Source organism: Salvelinus namaycush, chromosome 7 (assembly GCF_016432855.1).
Source record: "Salvelinus namaycush isolate Seneca chromosome 7, SaNama_1.0, whole genome shotgun sequence".
NCBI classification, from domain to species: Eukaryota; Metazoa; Chordata; class Actinopteri; order Salmoniformes; family Salmonidae; genus Salvelinus; species Salvelinus namaycush.
In genome coordinates, this window is record NC_052313.1 from 20,980,523 (window position 1) to 20,992,991 (window position 12,469).

Genomic DNA, 12,469 nt, shown 5'->3' on the forward strand with positions numbered 1-12,469 from the left:
CTTACTTACTTTTAAATCAGCATTTTTTGGTTTTGGGGCTTGTAAAGTAAGCATTTCATGTTAAGGTATTCTGCAAACGTGACAAACATTTGATTTTACCCAGATGAACAGTCATTGGTCTATTATAATCAGATCATATTGTGACTCATGATGTGGGCCAAAAGGTCCATCCCACCTACATGAAATTCCAGGCATTTTTTTCCCTCTAACACAAACATTTCATTATCATAATTTTCACAAATTCAGTGTTATCGACCTCATAGTGTGGATATATCAGTAAAAAAAACAGGAAAACACGTTTTTAACTGCACTGCCCCTTTAACCTATGTCACTGTTGTTTAAAGCCGACTTTGCCGTCGCCCGCACAGGACACCTGGCTCACGCCCGGGATGTCCCGGTTCCAAATCGAATACAATCAACGCTAACCCGGTACACCCGGGGCATGTCCGGAGCATTAATATAATGCTCCGAGACTGTTTTTGGGCGCGTGCCCAGTATCCTCATTTGGCCCCTGTTGTCTTGCGCGGCGCCTGCGTTGTCGAGAAAGGTTTCTTGCTGGTTGACTCTCGCGGCCTTAATTGTGTAAATTCGGCTTCCGGAGCTAGATACTTTCTGTAATAGCAAGAAAAGACCGGTCGGCATCGAGTATTGCATATCGCCTTAAATTAGCTAGTGTGAGGAAATATGTTTGTTTAATATCTTAACAGCCATACATACATGCATAGCTAGCTCATTCTAGTAATGTAACGGTTGCTTGTTAGCCAGCTCAGTCTAGTTAACGCCGACGTCTAAAACCTAGCTAACGAGCTTAGCAAATGCTAACCCTTCCTAGCTAGTGCTACGTTGCTTGCTTACGTTGGATATTGTTATTTACCTGCTTGCTTAGCTAGGTCTATGAGACTGCTGGAAACTATACGGACCTACCTCATCACTATAGTTAGTTAGCTGAATAATTTGGTTGGTAGGATATATGTGTGGGTGTAACGTTAATTCCCGAGTCCGGGCAAGAAGTACCCGGAAGGGACGAGTAACTGCCGCCTTTGTTGATGTATGATCAAGCTAACATAACTGTAGACAATAGCTAATAGTTGCAGCGATTAGACTGTGTGGGATCCGGCAATCAAGCTTTCAAGTCTAATTTGGGATAAATGGTTCGAAAAGAAGAAAGGTGAGTAAGCTAACTAGTCTGTCATCAGTCACCACATCCACTGAAGGCCTGGCTTGTTTATCCATGTTTTGGATGGGGGGTCTGGGAAGTAGCTAGCTTGAAAATTGGGCAGTAACCTAGCCAACTAACGCTAGCTTGCTAACCTAGCTAGAATGTTTAGCTAGCTAACACCGACAAAGTAACGGTAACGTAGCTACTGTAACTTGATAACATTGACTGGTGAATTTGAATTATCACCATGGAATTAGTCACCAGGTTAGCCAATCAACTTCTAGCTTATTTTTTATATACTTAGTGACCGTAACGTAATGTGGCCTAGCAGTAAGGATGTCATGTAATATAGTTAGTTAACATAGCTAACGTTAGTCACATAACTACTAGCTGGCTAGGCATTTTAATTATTGGCCAGTTTTCTAGAACAACTCCCACAAATAATTTGGTAACCGTTAAGATTTTTCAGCGCTCTAAAGTCAATAGAGATTGTCATCTTGTAGTCCTAAAAACCGGAAATGAGTTACCTCTTAAACTCAGCCATTCCTATGGGGGATATTAATGGGGTTTTGGCATAAACGACGAAAATAAGGTCTGAGGTTAACACAGGCTTAGGAGTTCTTATACGTTTTGTTCTATGATATAATATCAGTCAGTTAACTTGACCTTTATGAATTAGGAAATCGTTATGTTCTTTTTTGATTACATGAATGCTTCAAAATTCACCAAGTGACGTAAGCTGATGAAGGTTCTTATATAATAAATTGTATAATATCTCCTAAGCCTGTGTTTACCACAACTTATTTTCGGTCATTATCCCAAAATCTTATTTATTTCCCCTTAAACTTTGGCCAATCAGCCATGGCAGAGTTAGTGCCTACAAAAAGACGCCATTACTATTGCTCTCTATATGTTACAGATGGCACCTGTTAGCTGGCTATGCTAACGTTAGCTAGATGAGTTTGCTAACCAACCACTAGCTAGTTGGCTAACAATAGTCAGGCAATTAGCTACCTACAATAACATTTATTTTCAGTACACAGGTGAAAGTAAGTCATATTTAGGTTAACCAGCTTTATGTCCCATGTTGTTGTGAGGAGAGCATAAAATCACAAATCATTGGGCCAGTTCGTTTTGCATGGCTGGTGCACCAGGTGGTAGATTTCACTTAAACACATGCTCCGAAACTACTGTCTGTCTTCAATTAGCCACGGAATCCCTAATTTGAAAGCAACTGTTTTTCTAGAAGCTGTGCTGCTCTATTTTTCACCTATGTGAGCCAGCCCCTAGCAATTCGACTTATCGCCAATGAGCTTCAGCCCCTCGCCATTTAAGTGACATAAAGTAAGGTGCACACACAGCAGAGCGAGAGCAATGACGTGGTGCAAATATCTACACACTTGTGGTTTAGTACGCAATTTTTCAGGGATCACTTTTGGCTCGTGAGTGCTACTTTCAGAACTCCTGGCTAAAAAGTATATGAAAGTACCATAGAAACTCTAAGGACCAATGGAATGGTCTAAAATGTGTGAACTCTGCCCACCTGGGGCACTGGGCCATTAAAAATAACTCACCCATTGGCAAGTGAAGTGAGATGGCTAATGTCATCAGCCTAGTAGTAGTAGTACAGTGTTTTGGTGTGTGATCGCCAATGTTGCCAGCTCGGGACTGTATGTACAGGTCCATGTTAATTAGTTGATCTTAGAAGAATGCTTACTTCACACTGTTGCCTTTCAAGATTGACGTAGGTAGCTAGATATGTCAATGCATGGACAAATTGGCTATCATCAACGCGTGGGTGGAAAAGGGTTATTTAACAGACTGCTGTGGCCATGTTCTTAATGACTAAACTCCAACCGTTTCCCAGAGTGGAGAAATAACCAATAACAACGGTTGTAATTCAACTACTTCACTTATCGAAGGCCTGATAATCTTTTGCCTTTTACATGTGGCCACCCATGTGGTTTACCTGACGAAATTGCTATTTCTGTCACCAATTGCCCTTAGTTTGGCGTTGGTAGGACTGCATATGGTGTAGGCTACACCACTTTAAGCCAATGGGATGGATTGCCTTGATAGCATGCCAGAGATGGAGGCTGAAGTCATCCAGGATATGACTATGGATGGGTCCCAAATGGAACCATATTCCTTATTTAGTGGATTACTTTTGACCTGGACCCATAGTGCACTACGTTTGACCAGAGTCTTATGTAGGGAATAGGGTGTCATTTGGGACACACTCAATGAGTGGTGGTAGCTTACAGCTCTGAAGCCACAGCCAAAAGCATGTTCTCTGTGTCTTGATTTTTAAGTAGACTTTTTATGTAGTGCCCTGTTACCAACAAATTAATCTGACTGTTGGTTTTATCAGGGTCTCTCCCATTTTAATTGTTTGACAGACACAGGCACATAGCAGTCCGTCTGGCTGTCAGTGAGTGCAATGATTCTCTCCAAGCGGCGCTAGTGATGGATGGAGGGGAGGGGGGGACCTGCCAGGGGAGACCAGATTGTTGACAATGCATTTTTCTCATGTGGAAGGGATTGGGGATGTGGGCTGATCTGACAGGCAGGGAGTGAGGAGAATGGTGGAGAGGGGGATGAGGAGGAGACTGTCTGCCTGAAAAGCAGATTCTCTGTTATTCAATGCAGTATTAGGCCTGCTATGCACTTAATGTTCCGTAGCGTATCCCTGGAAAATGTCTTAAGTGAGAAGATCAATATAATGTTAACCGGAAGTATTTATACACAGAAATGTTGGGAACAACAAGTATCTGTCCTGTATCCCTCCCCTGGACTGTTATAGGCTGTTTGTTTGATGCATCCACATAGTGCACTACTTTTGAACAGCTTCTCATGGGCCCCTGGTTAAGGGCTCTACACAGGGAACAGCCCTGTTTTCTGTGTCCTGGGCCTGATCTGATCTATGGAAAGTGGTTTTATTGATTTGTTCTATTCTGTGTTTCAGCCCAGCACTGATTTAGCTGCATCACTATCACCACCACAGCCAGTCTGCATCTCCTGTCCCCACTACCTCCATCCAGTCCCCTGTGCCTGCCTGTCTTGTCTGCTCTGAGAGAGACGGGTCTATCTGGGCTATACAGAGCAACGAAGAGCAAACACAGCCGACATTGAAGCACCAGCACTGACTGGTTTTTGGCTCTAGAGACCACACCAAGGACTTAGACAGACAGAGAGCCCAGTTGGAGGGTAACTTCCTGCGCCACTCTTAATTAACACTAGGAGGGGAACCAACCTGATTTTGATCACCCTGCATCCTGTCTTCTCTTCCATAACAGGGGAACAGAAGGAGGAGTTGCTGCTTTAGTTTTTTTGCTGCAGAGGTCCTCTTTATCCTGGTCCTGGGACACAGCGTATTGTTTTGGTCAACACCCCTGTTCTGCCCTGCCGACATCAGCCAACGGTGGTGTCACAAAGCAGAGGGGTCTCTGTACCCTGTCGTCACTTTGATTTTATCTCTCACCCCCCCCCCCCCCCGGGTTGGTTTTGAGTCAACACCGCTGCCTGCCTGCCAACATCAGTCATCACAAAGCAGCGGAGTCTGCAGTAGTTTTTTGGCTATTTATCCCCCCCCCCCCATTTGGTTTTGGAGCCCGGTTCTTTTACCGGCTGCTTGAACTGCTGAAACTGGGGCGCGATTCATGGGATGCAACCATGTCAGATCTCAGTGAGCGCAGGCCAGTTAACATGGACTACGCGGTCTCCCTGCTGGAGCAGCTCAACTTCTTCTATGAGCAGAAGTTACTGACTGACGTGGTGCTGCTGGTGGAGGACAACGAGTTCCCATGTCACAAGATGGTCCTGGCCACATGCAGCTCCTATTTCAGGTGAGTTAACGCCGTTCGCTGGCCGCTGTTACCTGCGGAGTGCACTACTTTTGGAGTGCACCATAGGCCCTAGTAGTGCACTGTACTGTCACAAGATGGTCTTGGTCACATGTAGCTGCTATTTCAGGTGAGTCACTGTGGCGTGTTCTGGACTGTTCTGTTCAGCAGAATGTTACGTACAAGTACTACAGTTCAGCAGCTTGTGACTATGATGTAGACCTAGCCCTCAACCTGCCTGAGCAAGCCTGTTTGGGAACCCATTAAGTCACTCCTGGGCTGTGTCTGAAATGGAACCCTATTCCCTATATAGTGCACTTCTTACTACATAAGGAACAAGGTGCCATTTGTGACACACTCCTGGGCTTACTGTAGCATGTGTGTGTTGGGGAGATGGAACTGTGAAATGGTTGATTTAGGTCTACATTTTGCTTTCCAGTATTGTTGGAAATATGTTGGAAACATGACAAGCATTAGTCTGACACTCTTAGGATTAGGCTACCCGTACCATGTTCTCCCTGAAGTTATAGGATGCATTTCAAATGGTACCCTATTCCCTCTTATATTGCCGTACTTTTGACCAGGCACCATAGGGTGCCATTTGGGACACAGCCGTGGTCAAATAGTGTTTGTTTTATTATGAAATATAGAGATGTGTTACCGTTTGTCCCTTAAATGTCATCCTACTTCTCTGTTTGTCAGTTATTAATCACTATTTAGTGGTAGTAGAAGAATGACTCAATTTGAGTCTGTGGCCCAAGAGAAGATAGGCCCAGGGGGCTCATTTAGAAGCACAACATTACATAGCTGAAGTGCAGCACTGCAGTAGAGATGATGACTGGGCAACCCCAGACACCACATTGATTTATATGCAACGCAGGACAAGCTAGTTAACCTAGTAATATCATAAACTATGTGTAGATTGTTTTTTATAAGATAAGTTTAATGCTAGCTAGTACATTACCATGGCTCATTGCAGCCACAAGGTCCTTTTGACGCTGCACTCGTGCAACAGGTGGTCAGCCTGCCACCAAGTTTCCTCATGGATTGCAATGTAATCGGCGTCCAAAAAGGCCAATTACCAATTGTTATGACAACTTGAAATCGGCCCTAATTAATCGGCCAAGCCGATTAATCGGTCGACCTCTAGGTAAGAGACTGCGTGAATCAGGCCTTCATGGTCAAATTGCTTTTAAGAAACCACTACTAAAGGACAGCAATAAGAAGACTTGCTTGGGCCAAGAAACACGAGCAGTGGACAATAGGCTGGTGGAAATCTGTCATTTTGGTCTGAATCAAAATTTGAGATTTTTGGTTACAACCGCTGTGTCTTTGAGACGCAGAGTAGGTGAACGGATGATCTCCACGTGTAGTTCCCACCATGAAGCATGGAGGAGGTGGTGTGGGGGTGCTTAGCTTCTGACACTGTCTGTGATTTATTTCAAATTCAAGGCACACTTAACCAGCAGCATTCTGCAGTGATACGCCATCCCATCTGGTTTGCGCTTAGTGGGACTATAATTAAATTTTAACAGGACAATGACCCAACACAACTCCAGGCTGTGTATGGGCTATTTGATCAAGAAGGAGAGTGATGGAGTGCTGCATCAGATGACCTGGCCTCCACCCAATTGAGATGGTTTGGGATGAGTTGGACTGCAGAGTGAAGGAAAAGCAGCCAACAAGTGCTCAGCATATGTGGGTTCTCTTTCAAGACTGCTGGAAAAGCATTCCAGATTAAGCTGGTTGAGAGAATGACAAGTGTGCAAAGCTGTCATCAAGGCAAAGGGTGGCTACTTTGAATAATCTAAAATTACACTTTTGGTTACTACATGATCCCATATGTTATTTCATAGTTTTGATGTCTTCACTATTATTATACAGTGTAGAAAATAGTACAAATAAAGAAATGCCAAACTTTTGACTGGTACTATATATACATGACAAGAGCTTATGTAGCCTAGTCTTTTGAACACAGACGTTCCTAGTAAAGATCCAGCAGACACATTTACTGGCTGCTCTCCTCACACCCACCTATTCGTCCTCACTGATTCCCACGCACACCACTCGTTATCCGGTGACAACATGCAAAGCAGTTTCCCACTTGGGTTCACAGAGGTATCCATTCTCTTGCTCTTGCCGCATTCTGGTTCCCCCCCAGGAGGTGTCCCTTCTCTCTTTCTTGGCACTCTCTGTCTCTCTTCCCTTTACCCTCCTTGCTGCAGTTAAAGGGGCCCGGGGGGGGCTCTGGCGTACTTATATTAGTAAGGGAACCCTTGTCACGCAGGAAAACAGAGCTGGGTTGGTGAGGGGGGTGCATGCGGGAGGGGTAAGCTAGTGACACAGAGGATGCTTGCAAGGTTGTGTAACATCCAGCCCAGGGCCCTGGCAGGTCCAGATCCTGCTGTAAGCAGCACAAACTCACAGGTTTTGGTGACATATAGTTTTTTTTAAGGCGAAAGGCAGCTCACAGACAGCTGTCACAGACAGCTGTGTGGGTGTCAGGATGGCCTGGGGGGGAGAGGGAGAGCCTAAGAGAGGGCTGAGAAGGGCGGGGTATGACAAGCTGGCTGGGGGTGGTGTGGTTGAGCCACAGCGCAGAGGAAGCATCCTGTGGTCTGGTCACTGGGTCTAGTGCCTGAGAAGTCCAACTGGGGTTGTTGGGAGTCTGTTTGTTACCTACGTCTGACTGTTTTATGCTGGATCCCCAGTCAGATAAACGTATGTTGTAGATCAATCCTAAACTCGTCCTAGGCCTCCCACGTTTTTTCCCCCCTAGCACTACACAGCTGATTCAAATAACCAAAGCTTGATGATACGTTGGTTATTTGAATATAGCTGTGTAGTGCTAGGGCAAACACCAACGCATGGACCCAGAGGGGGCCCCAGGACCAAGTTTGAGAAACCCTGAGTAGACTGTCTAATGTCACGCTCAGTGTCTGTCACAATACAAATGCTTTACTTTGCCCATAGCAGCAAACTACTGCTTTTAATGAAGATGTGAAATAGCTGACGTCAATTATTTTGAAATGAACAACATTTTAATGATGAGCTGACTGAGTGCTGATCCCTGTGTTCTCTCTCTCCAGGGCAATGTTTATGAGTGGGTTGTCTGAGAGTAAACAGACTAATGTTCACCTGAAGAACGTGGACCCTGCCACTCTCCAGATCATCATCACCTACGCCTATACAGGCAACCTGGCTATCAATGACAGCACTGTGGAGCCACTCTATGAGACCGCCTGCTTCCTACAGGTGTGGTACCAGTCTCCTATTCTCCCCCCCCACTCGTCTGGGTCTCAACATTACTCTACTGATCTGATTTACAGAGGTAGACGTGTCCTGTCTTCACGGGACTCGTCACATCACTGACCCTCCTATTTCTGATCAGTGGACATTACTGAATGAATGAGTGTGTATATGCCTAATTGAGTGATTGTGAGTCTTAGTAATATAATCGCAATGTTGATCTTGATGATTTTCAAGCAGTAGCTATTTCTCTATAATACACCCCCTACCTGTCTAGGTAGAGGATGTGCTACTGCAGTGCAGGGACTACCTGGTGAAGAAGATCCATGCAGACAACTGTGTCCGGATGCTGAGCATCGGGGATCTGTTCTCTTGTGTGGAGCTGAAGCAGAGCGCCAAGCGCATGGTGGAACACAAGTTCCCCGTGGTCTACCGTCAGGAGGCCTTCCTACAGCTGTCCCACGAGCTGCTGGTCGACGTGCTGTGCTCAGACAACCTCAACGTGGAGAAGGTGGGTACACACTTCTCTGGTTATACGTACCTAATGTACTTTCTACGTACTTAGAAATATTCCTACCAGTATGTATACTTTTTCATATAAAAAAAAAAGAACTCTGTCTTAATGTTGGTTCTATGTGTATTTCTTATCCCTGAGCTGTAAAGTAAGTTACCCCTAGGGGATAAGAATACGGCTTCTGGCTACACAAAATGACTGCTTATAAAACTGATACTACATTGTGACAACACCATAGGTATGTTTGATGTTTAAATATTCTCTTTTCTCTTAGGAGGAGACGGTGAGGGAGGCTGCCATGCTGTGGCTGGAGTATAACATGGAGGCTAGGTCCCAGTACCTGTCCTCAGTTCTCAGCCAGATCCGCATCGACGCTCTCTCCGAGGTGACTCAGCGCGCCTGGTTCCAGGGCCTACCGCCTAACGACAAGTCTGTCGTAGTGCAGGGCCTCTACAAGTCCATGCCCAAGTTCTTCAAACCCCGCCTTGGTATGACCAAGGAGGAGATGCTCATCTTCATGGAGGCCACGTCAGAGTGGCCGTCTGACATGGGTCAGGTGATGGCAGGCCCCAACCACACGGTGGTGTGTTACAGCCCGCAAGCCGAGAAGGTCTACAAGCTCAGCAACCCGCCCGGCGACCTCCAGAAGGTTGGGACGCTCGTCACACCCGACAACGACGTGTTCATCGCCGGCGGGCAAATCCCGCTGAAGAACTCGATCGCCAACCACGGGAAGAGCGGCGGCAAGCAACAGGCAGTGTTCCGATCGGTGGATAGCTTCTTCTGGTTTGACGCCCAGCAGAATGCCTGGGTGCCTAAGACGCCCATGCTGTGTGCCCGCATCAAGCCCTCTCTGGTCTACTGCGAGGGTTACATCTACGCCATCGGGGGGGACAACGTAGGCGGGGAGCTGAATAAACGTACCGTAGAACGCTATGACTGTGAGAAAGACGAGTGGGCTATGATGAGCCCCCTCCCTTGCGCCTGGAACTGGACCACGTCCGTAGCAGCCCACGACTGTATCTACGTGATGACCCATGACCTCATGTACTGCTACTTCCCTCGCGCTGACACCTGGGTAGAGATGGCCATGAGGAAGACAAGTCGCTGCTTCGCCTCCGCTGCCACCTTCGGTGACCTCATCTTCTACATCGGGGGGCTCCACGTCGTCTCCAACTCGGGCGTCCGCATGCCCACCAGCACCATCGACGGCTCCTCTGTCACCGTGGAGATCTACGACGTCAGCAAGAACGAGTGGCGCCTGGCCGCCAACATCCCTGCCAAGCGCTACTCGGACCCGTGCGTGCGGGCCGTGGTGCTCCTTGGCTCTCTGTGCATCTTCATGCGGGAGACTCACATGAACGAGCGCGCCAAGTACGCCATCTACCAGTACGACCTGGAGCTGGACCGCTGGTACCTCAAGCAGCCCGTGTCTGAGCGCGTGCTCTGGGACCTGGGGAAGGACTTCCGCTGCGCTGTGGGGAAGCTATACCCATCCTGTCTGGAAGAATCCCCGTGGAAACCACCCACCTACCTGTTTTCCCCCGACGGGGCCGAGGAGTTTGAGGTGGACGGGGAGATGGTCTCCCTCCCTCACATATAGCTCTTAACCTTCCACCTCTGCCCCCAAACCGAGTCCCTGAATTGCCCTCTGAACTCTGGGTGTGACGTGTCGAGGGATGGACCTGAAAGCCAGAGGGGTAGGTTTGATGTCTGTCTGTTCCAAAGGGATCTGAGCGCTACAAGGCTATTCTGCCGGCTGGCTGTTGCTGACAAACAAGCTTATACAAAGCCTCAGACATTGAAAATATAGGAGAGAAACGAAAAGTAATATGGAAAAAAAGTAGATTTGTTTTTTCTTTTGTCCGTTGCAACTTCAAGTCTGTTATACTGTTTCTACAATGTGATAATTGAAAGTCGACTGATTTGTGATGATGCACTTACTGGCGAAAAGCTCCTTGGAATAACTGTACCAAAATCCTCCTGGTCTCCACCTCTTTCTCTCACCACTGTTGTAAACCCACATCCATCTCTCCTAGGGACACATGGCCTGTGTCCCAGCCATATGGTACCCTATTCCCTAAGTAGTGCACTAAATAGGTAATACGGTGCCATTTGGGATGCTCATAGTATAGGAACATACAGGGCCAAGTGTTGGGGGGGGGGGGGGTTATGGGAGAGAAGGGGTTCTAGGTGGTGACTGCAGGTCCAGTCACTCTACCCGTTTTTTTCTTTCACCTCTGTTCCAGACACGCAACCCCCTGCCTCTCCCCTCACTCCTCTAGTCCCCTGCTCACACTAACACCACTCTAGCCTGCCTGTCTCTTAGGCTGTGTCCCAAATGGCACCCGACTCCCTACATTTGACCAGGGCGCAAAGGGCCACCATAGGCTTGTTGAGCTGGCACTGGAGCTCTTGCCAAAAGTAGCGTCCTATATAGGGTTCCAATTGGGAGGCATCCTTAGTCAATCTCTCTGGACACAGGTCTTCCACAGAGCCAGCCAGCGGTTTACAGAACGGAGCTCACCCTAACCAACCGTCGTGATGGGAGGATTTATGCCGGCTCTTATTTTTGACAAGCGCGGGTCTCTGCAACAACACACGCCTCCTTCACTCTATCTCAATACTCTCATCAACTATAGATTTTTGGGCTCATGCATTTTTTTCTTTCCCTAAGCTGCTGAAATATATATAATTATAAAAATATATATTTTTCATGTTTAAAAAATAAACTGTTTTAGTGTGGGTGAAAACAACCAGGTTCTATTTTGTATTAGTATTTTTTTTAAGTTAATATCAGACATTACTGTAGTGTGATTGTGTTTAGGTATCCACCCCCCCACCAGATTATTTTCTTGAGTGAAATACTGAGGAATCTTGCTGCTGATTGGGTCTGAGAAGGAAGGAGGGCTGGCCCAGTGCTGTTGCTATGGAAATTGTCCAGGCAACCACTAGCGGTAGTGGAGACCGACTGGAGGGTGGTATGGGAGGGAAGGAGCGGACGGAGCTGCTTCATGATTCCTACCTTAAACATGAGCACAGGTGCTTCATGACAAACCTTACTAGCATGTTTGGCTGCATCATGTTCCTTTGGCACTGTATTTTGAATGAACGTTAATTTATTAAAAAACATACCAAAACGTTCTCGAAAAAAATGACTTGTTATTTTCACATGGGTTGATGAAGCAGGCTTGGTTTTGTTTTAAACATGTCACAATGTGTTTACCTTTCAATCCAGTCTGCTCACAATTACAGATTTAGCCTATCTATTTACATGTTCAGTTAGTCATACAACCTAGGGACTTATTATGCCTGCTTAAAATAGTTTTTCCCCATTCGTTGCCTGACAAAGGCATCCACAGAAGCCCTGTCCGTACCACCTCTGAATAGCTATAACTGGAGCTGGTTGCTTCCCAAATGGCAACCTATTCCATAGGGTGCCATTTGGGACAGCTGCTGAAGCCAAACAAACATCGCTCTGCCTCCTCCCCCTCCATAGCTTTTGAGCTGATAATCTGAAAGTCATCCGTGAGGTCCCTGGGTTCGCGTGTGATGTTATTGAACTGAGGCACGTGGCTGCAGCCTGTTTTTGTCCGGTAGACCCTGCGCCTGCTACACCCCCTCCCTCTACGGTCTTTTGTTTGGCTGACCTACATACAGTATGAACAGACCAGACCATGAATATCTCGCTCTAACAGAAGCTTA

General features: G+C 46.7%; 1 protein-coding gene across 2 annotated transcripts; it reads left to right on the forward strand.

Moving 5' to 3' along the window:
- Positions 1-542: 542 nt before the first annotated feature.
- Positions 543-11,910, forward strand: kbtbd2 (kelch repeat and BTB (POZ) domain containing 2). 2 transcript variants are annotated; one of them, XM_038997731.1, is made up of 6 exons: positions 543-1,168; positions 4,125-4,366; positions 4,456-5,004; positions 8,091-8,256; positions 8,528-8,761; positions 9,039-11,910. In XM_038997731.1, exons 3-6 carry the CDS (start codon positions 4,832-4,834, stop codon positions 10,365-10,367), a joined length of 1,902 nt encoding a protein of 633 aa, XP_038853659.1. In that variant the 5' UTR covers positions 543-1,168; positions 4,125-4,366; positions 4,456-4,831; the 3' UTR covers positions 10,368-11,910. The 2 variants fall into 2 exon arrangements, with proteins under 2 accessions (XP_038853659.1, XP_038853658.1); XM_038997730.1 differs by having other exon boundaries at positions 4,125-5,004.
- The last annotated feature ends 559 nt before the right edge of the window (positions 11,911-12,469 follow it).

What these genes read in the sequence shown, in the direction of transcription:
- kbtbd2 (XM_038997730.1), top strand. Translation starts at nt 4,832, where the DNA reads ATGTCAGATCTCAGTGAGCGCAGGCCAGTTAACATGGACTACGCGGTC. An exon ending in ACATGCAGCTCCTATTTCAG is followed by an intron (nt 5,005 to 8,090) that starts GTGAGTTAACGC and finishes CTCTCTCTCCAG; the next exon opens with GGCAATGTTTATGAGTGGGT. An exon ending in AGACCGCCTGCTTCCTACAG is followed by an intron (nt 8,257 to 8,527) that starts GTGTGGTACCAG and finishes CTACCTGTCTAG; the next exon opens with GTAGAGGATGTGCTACTGCA.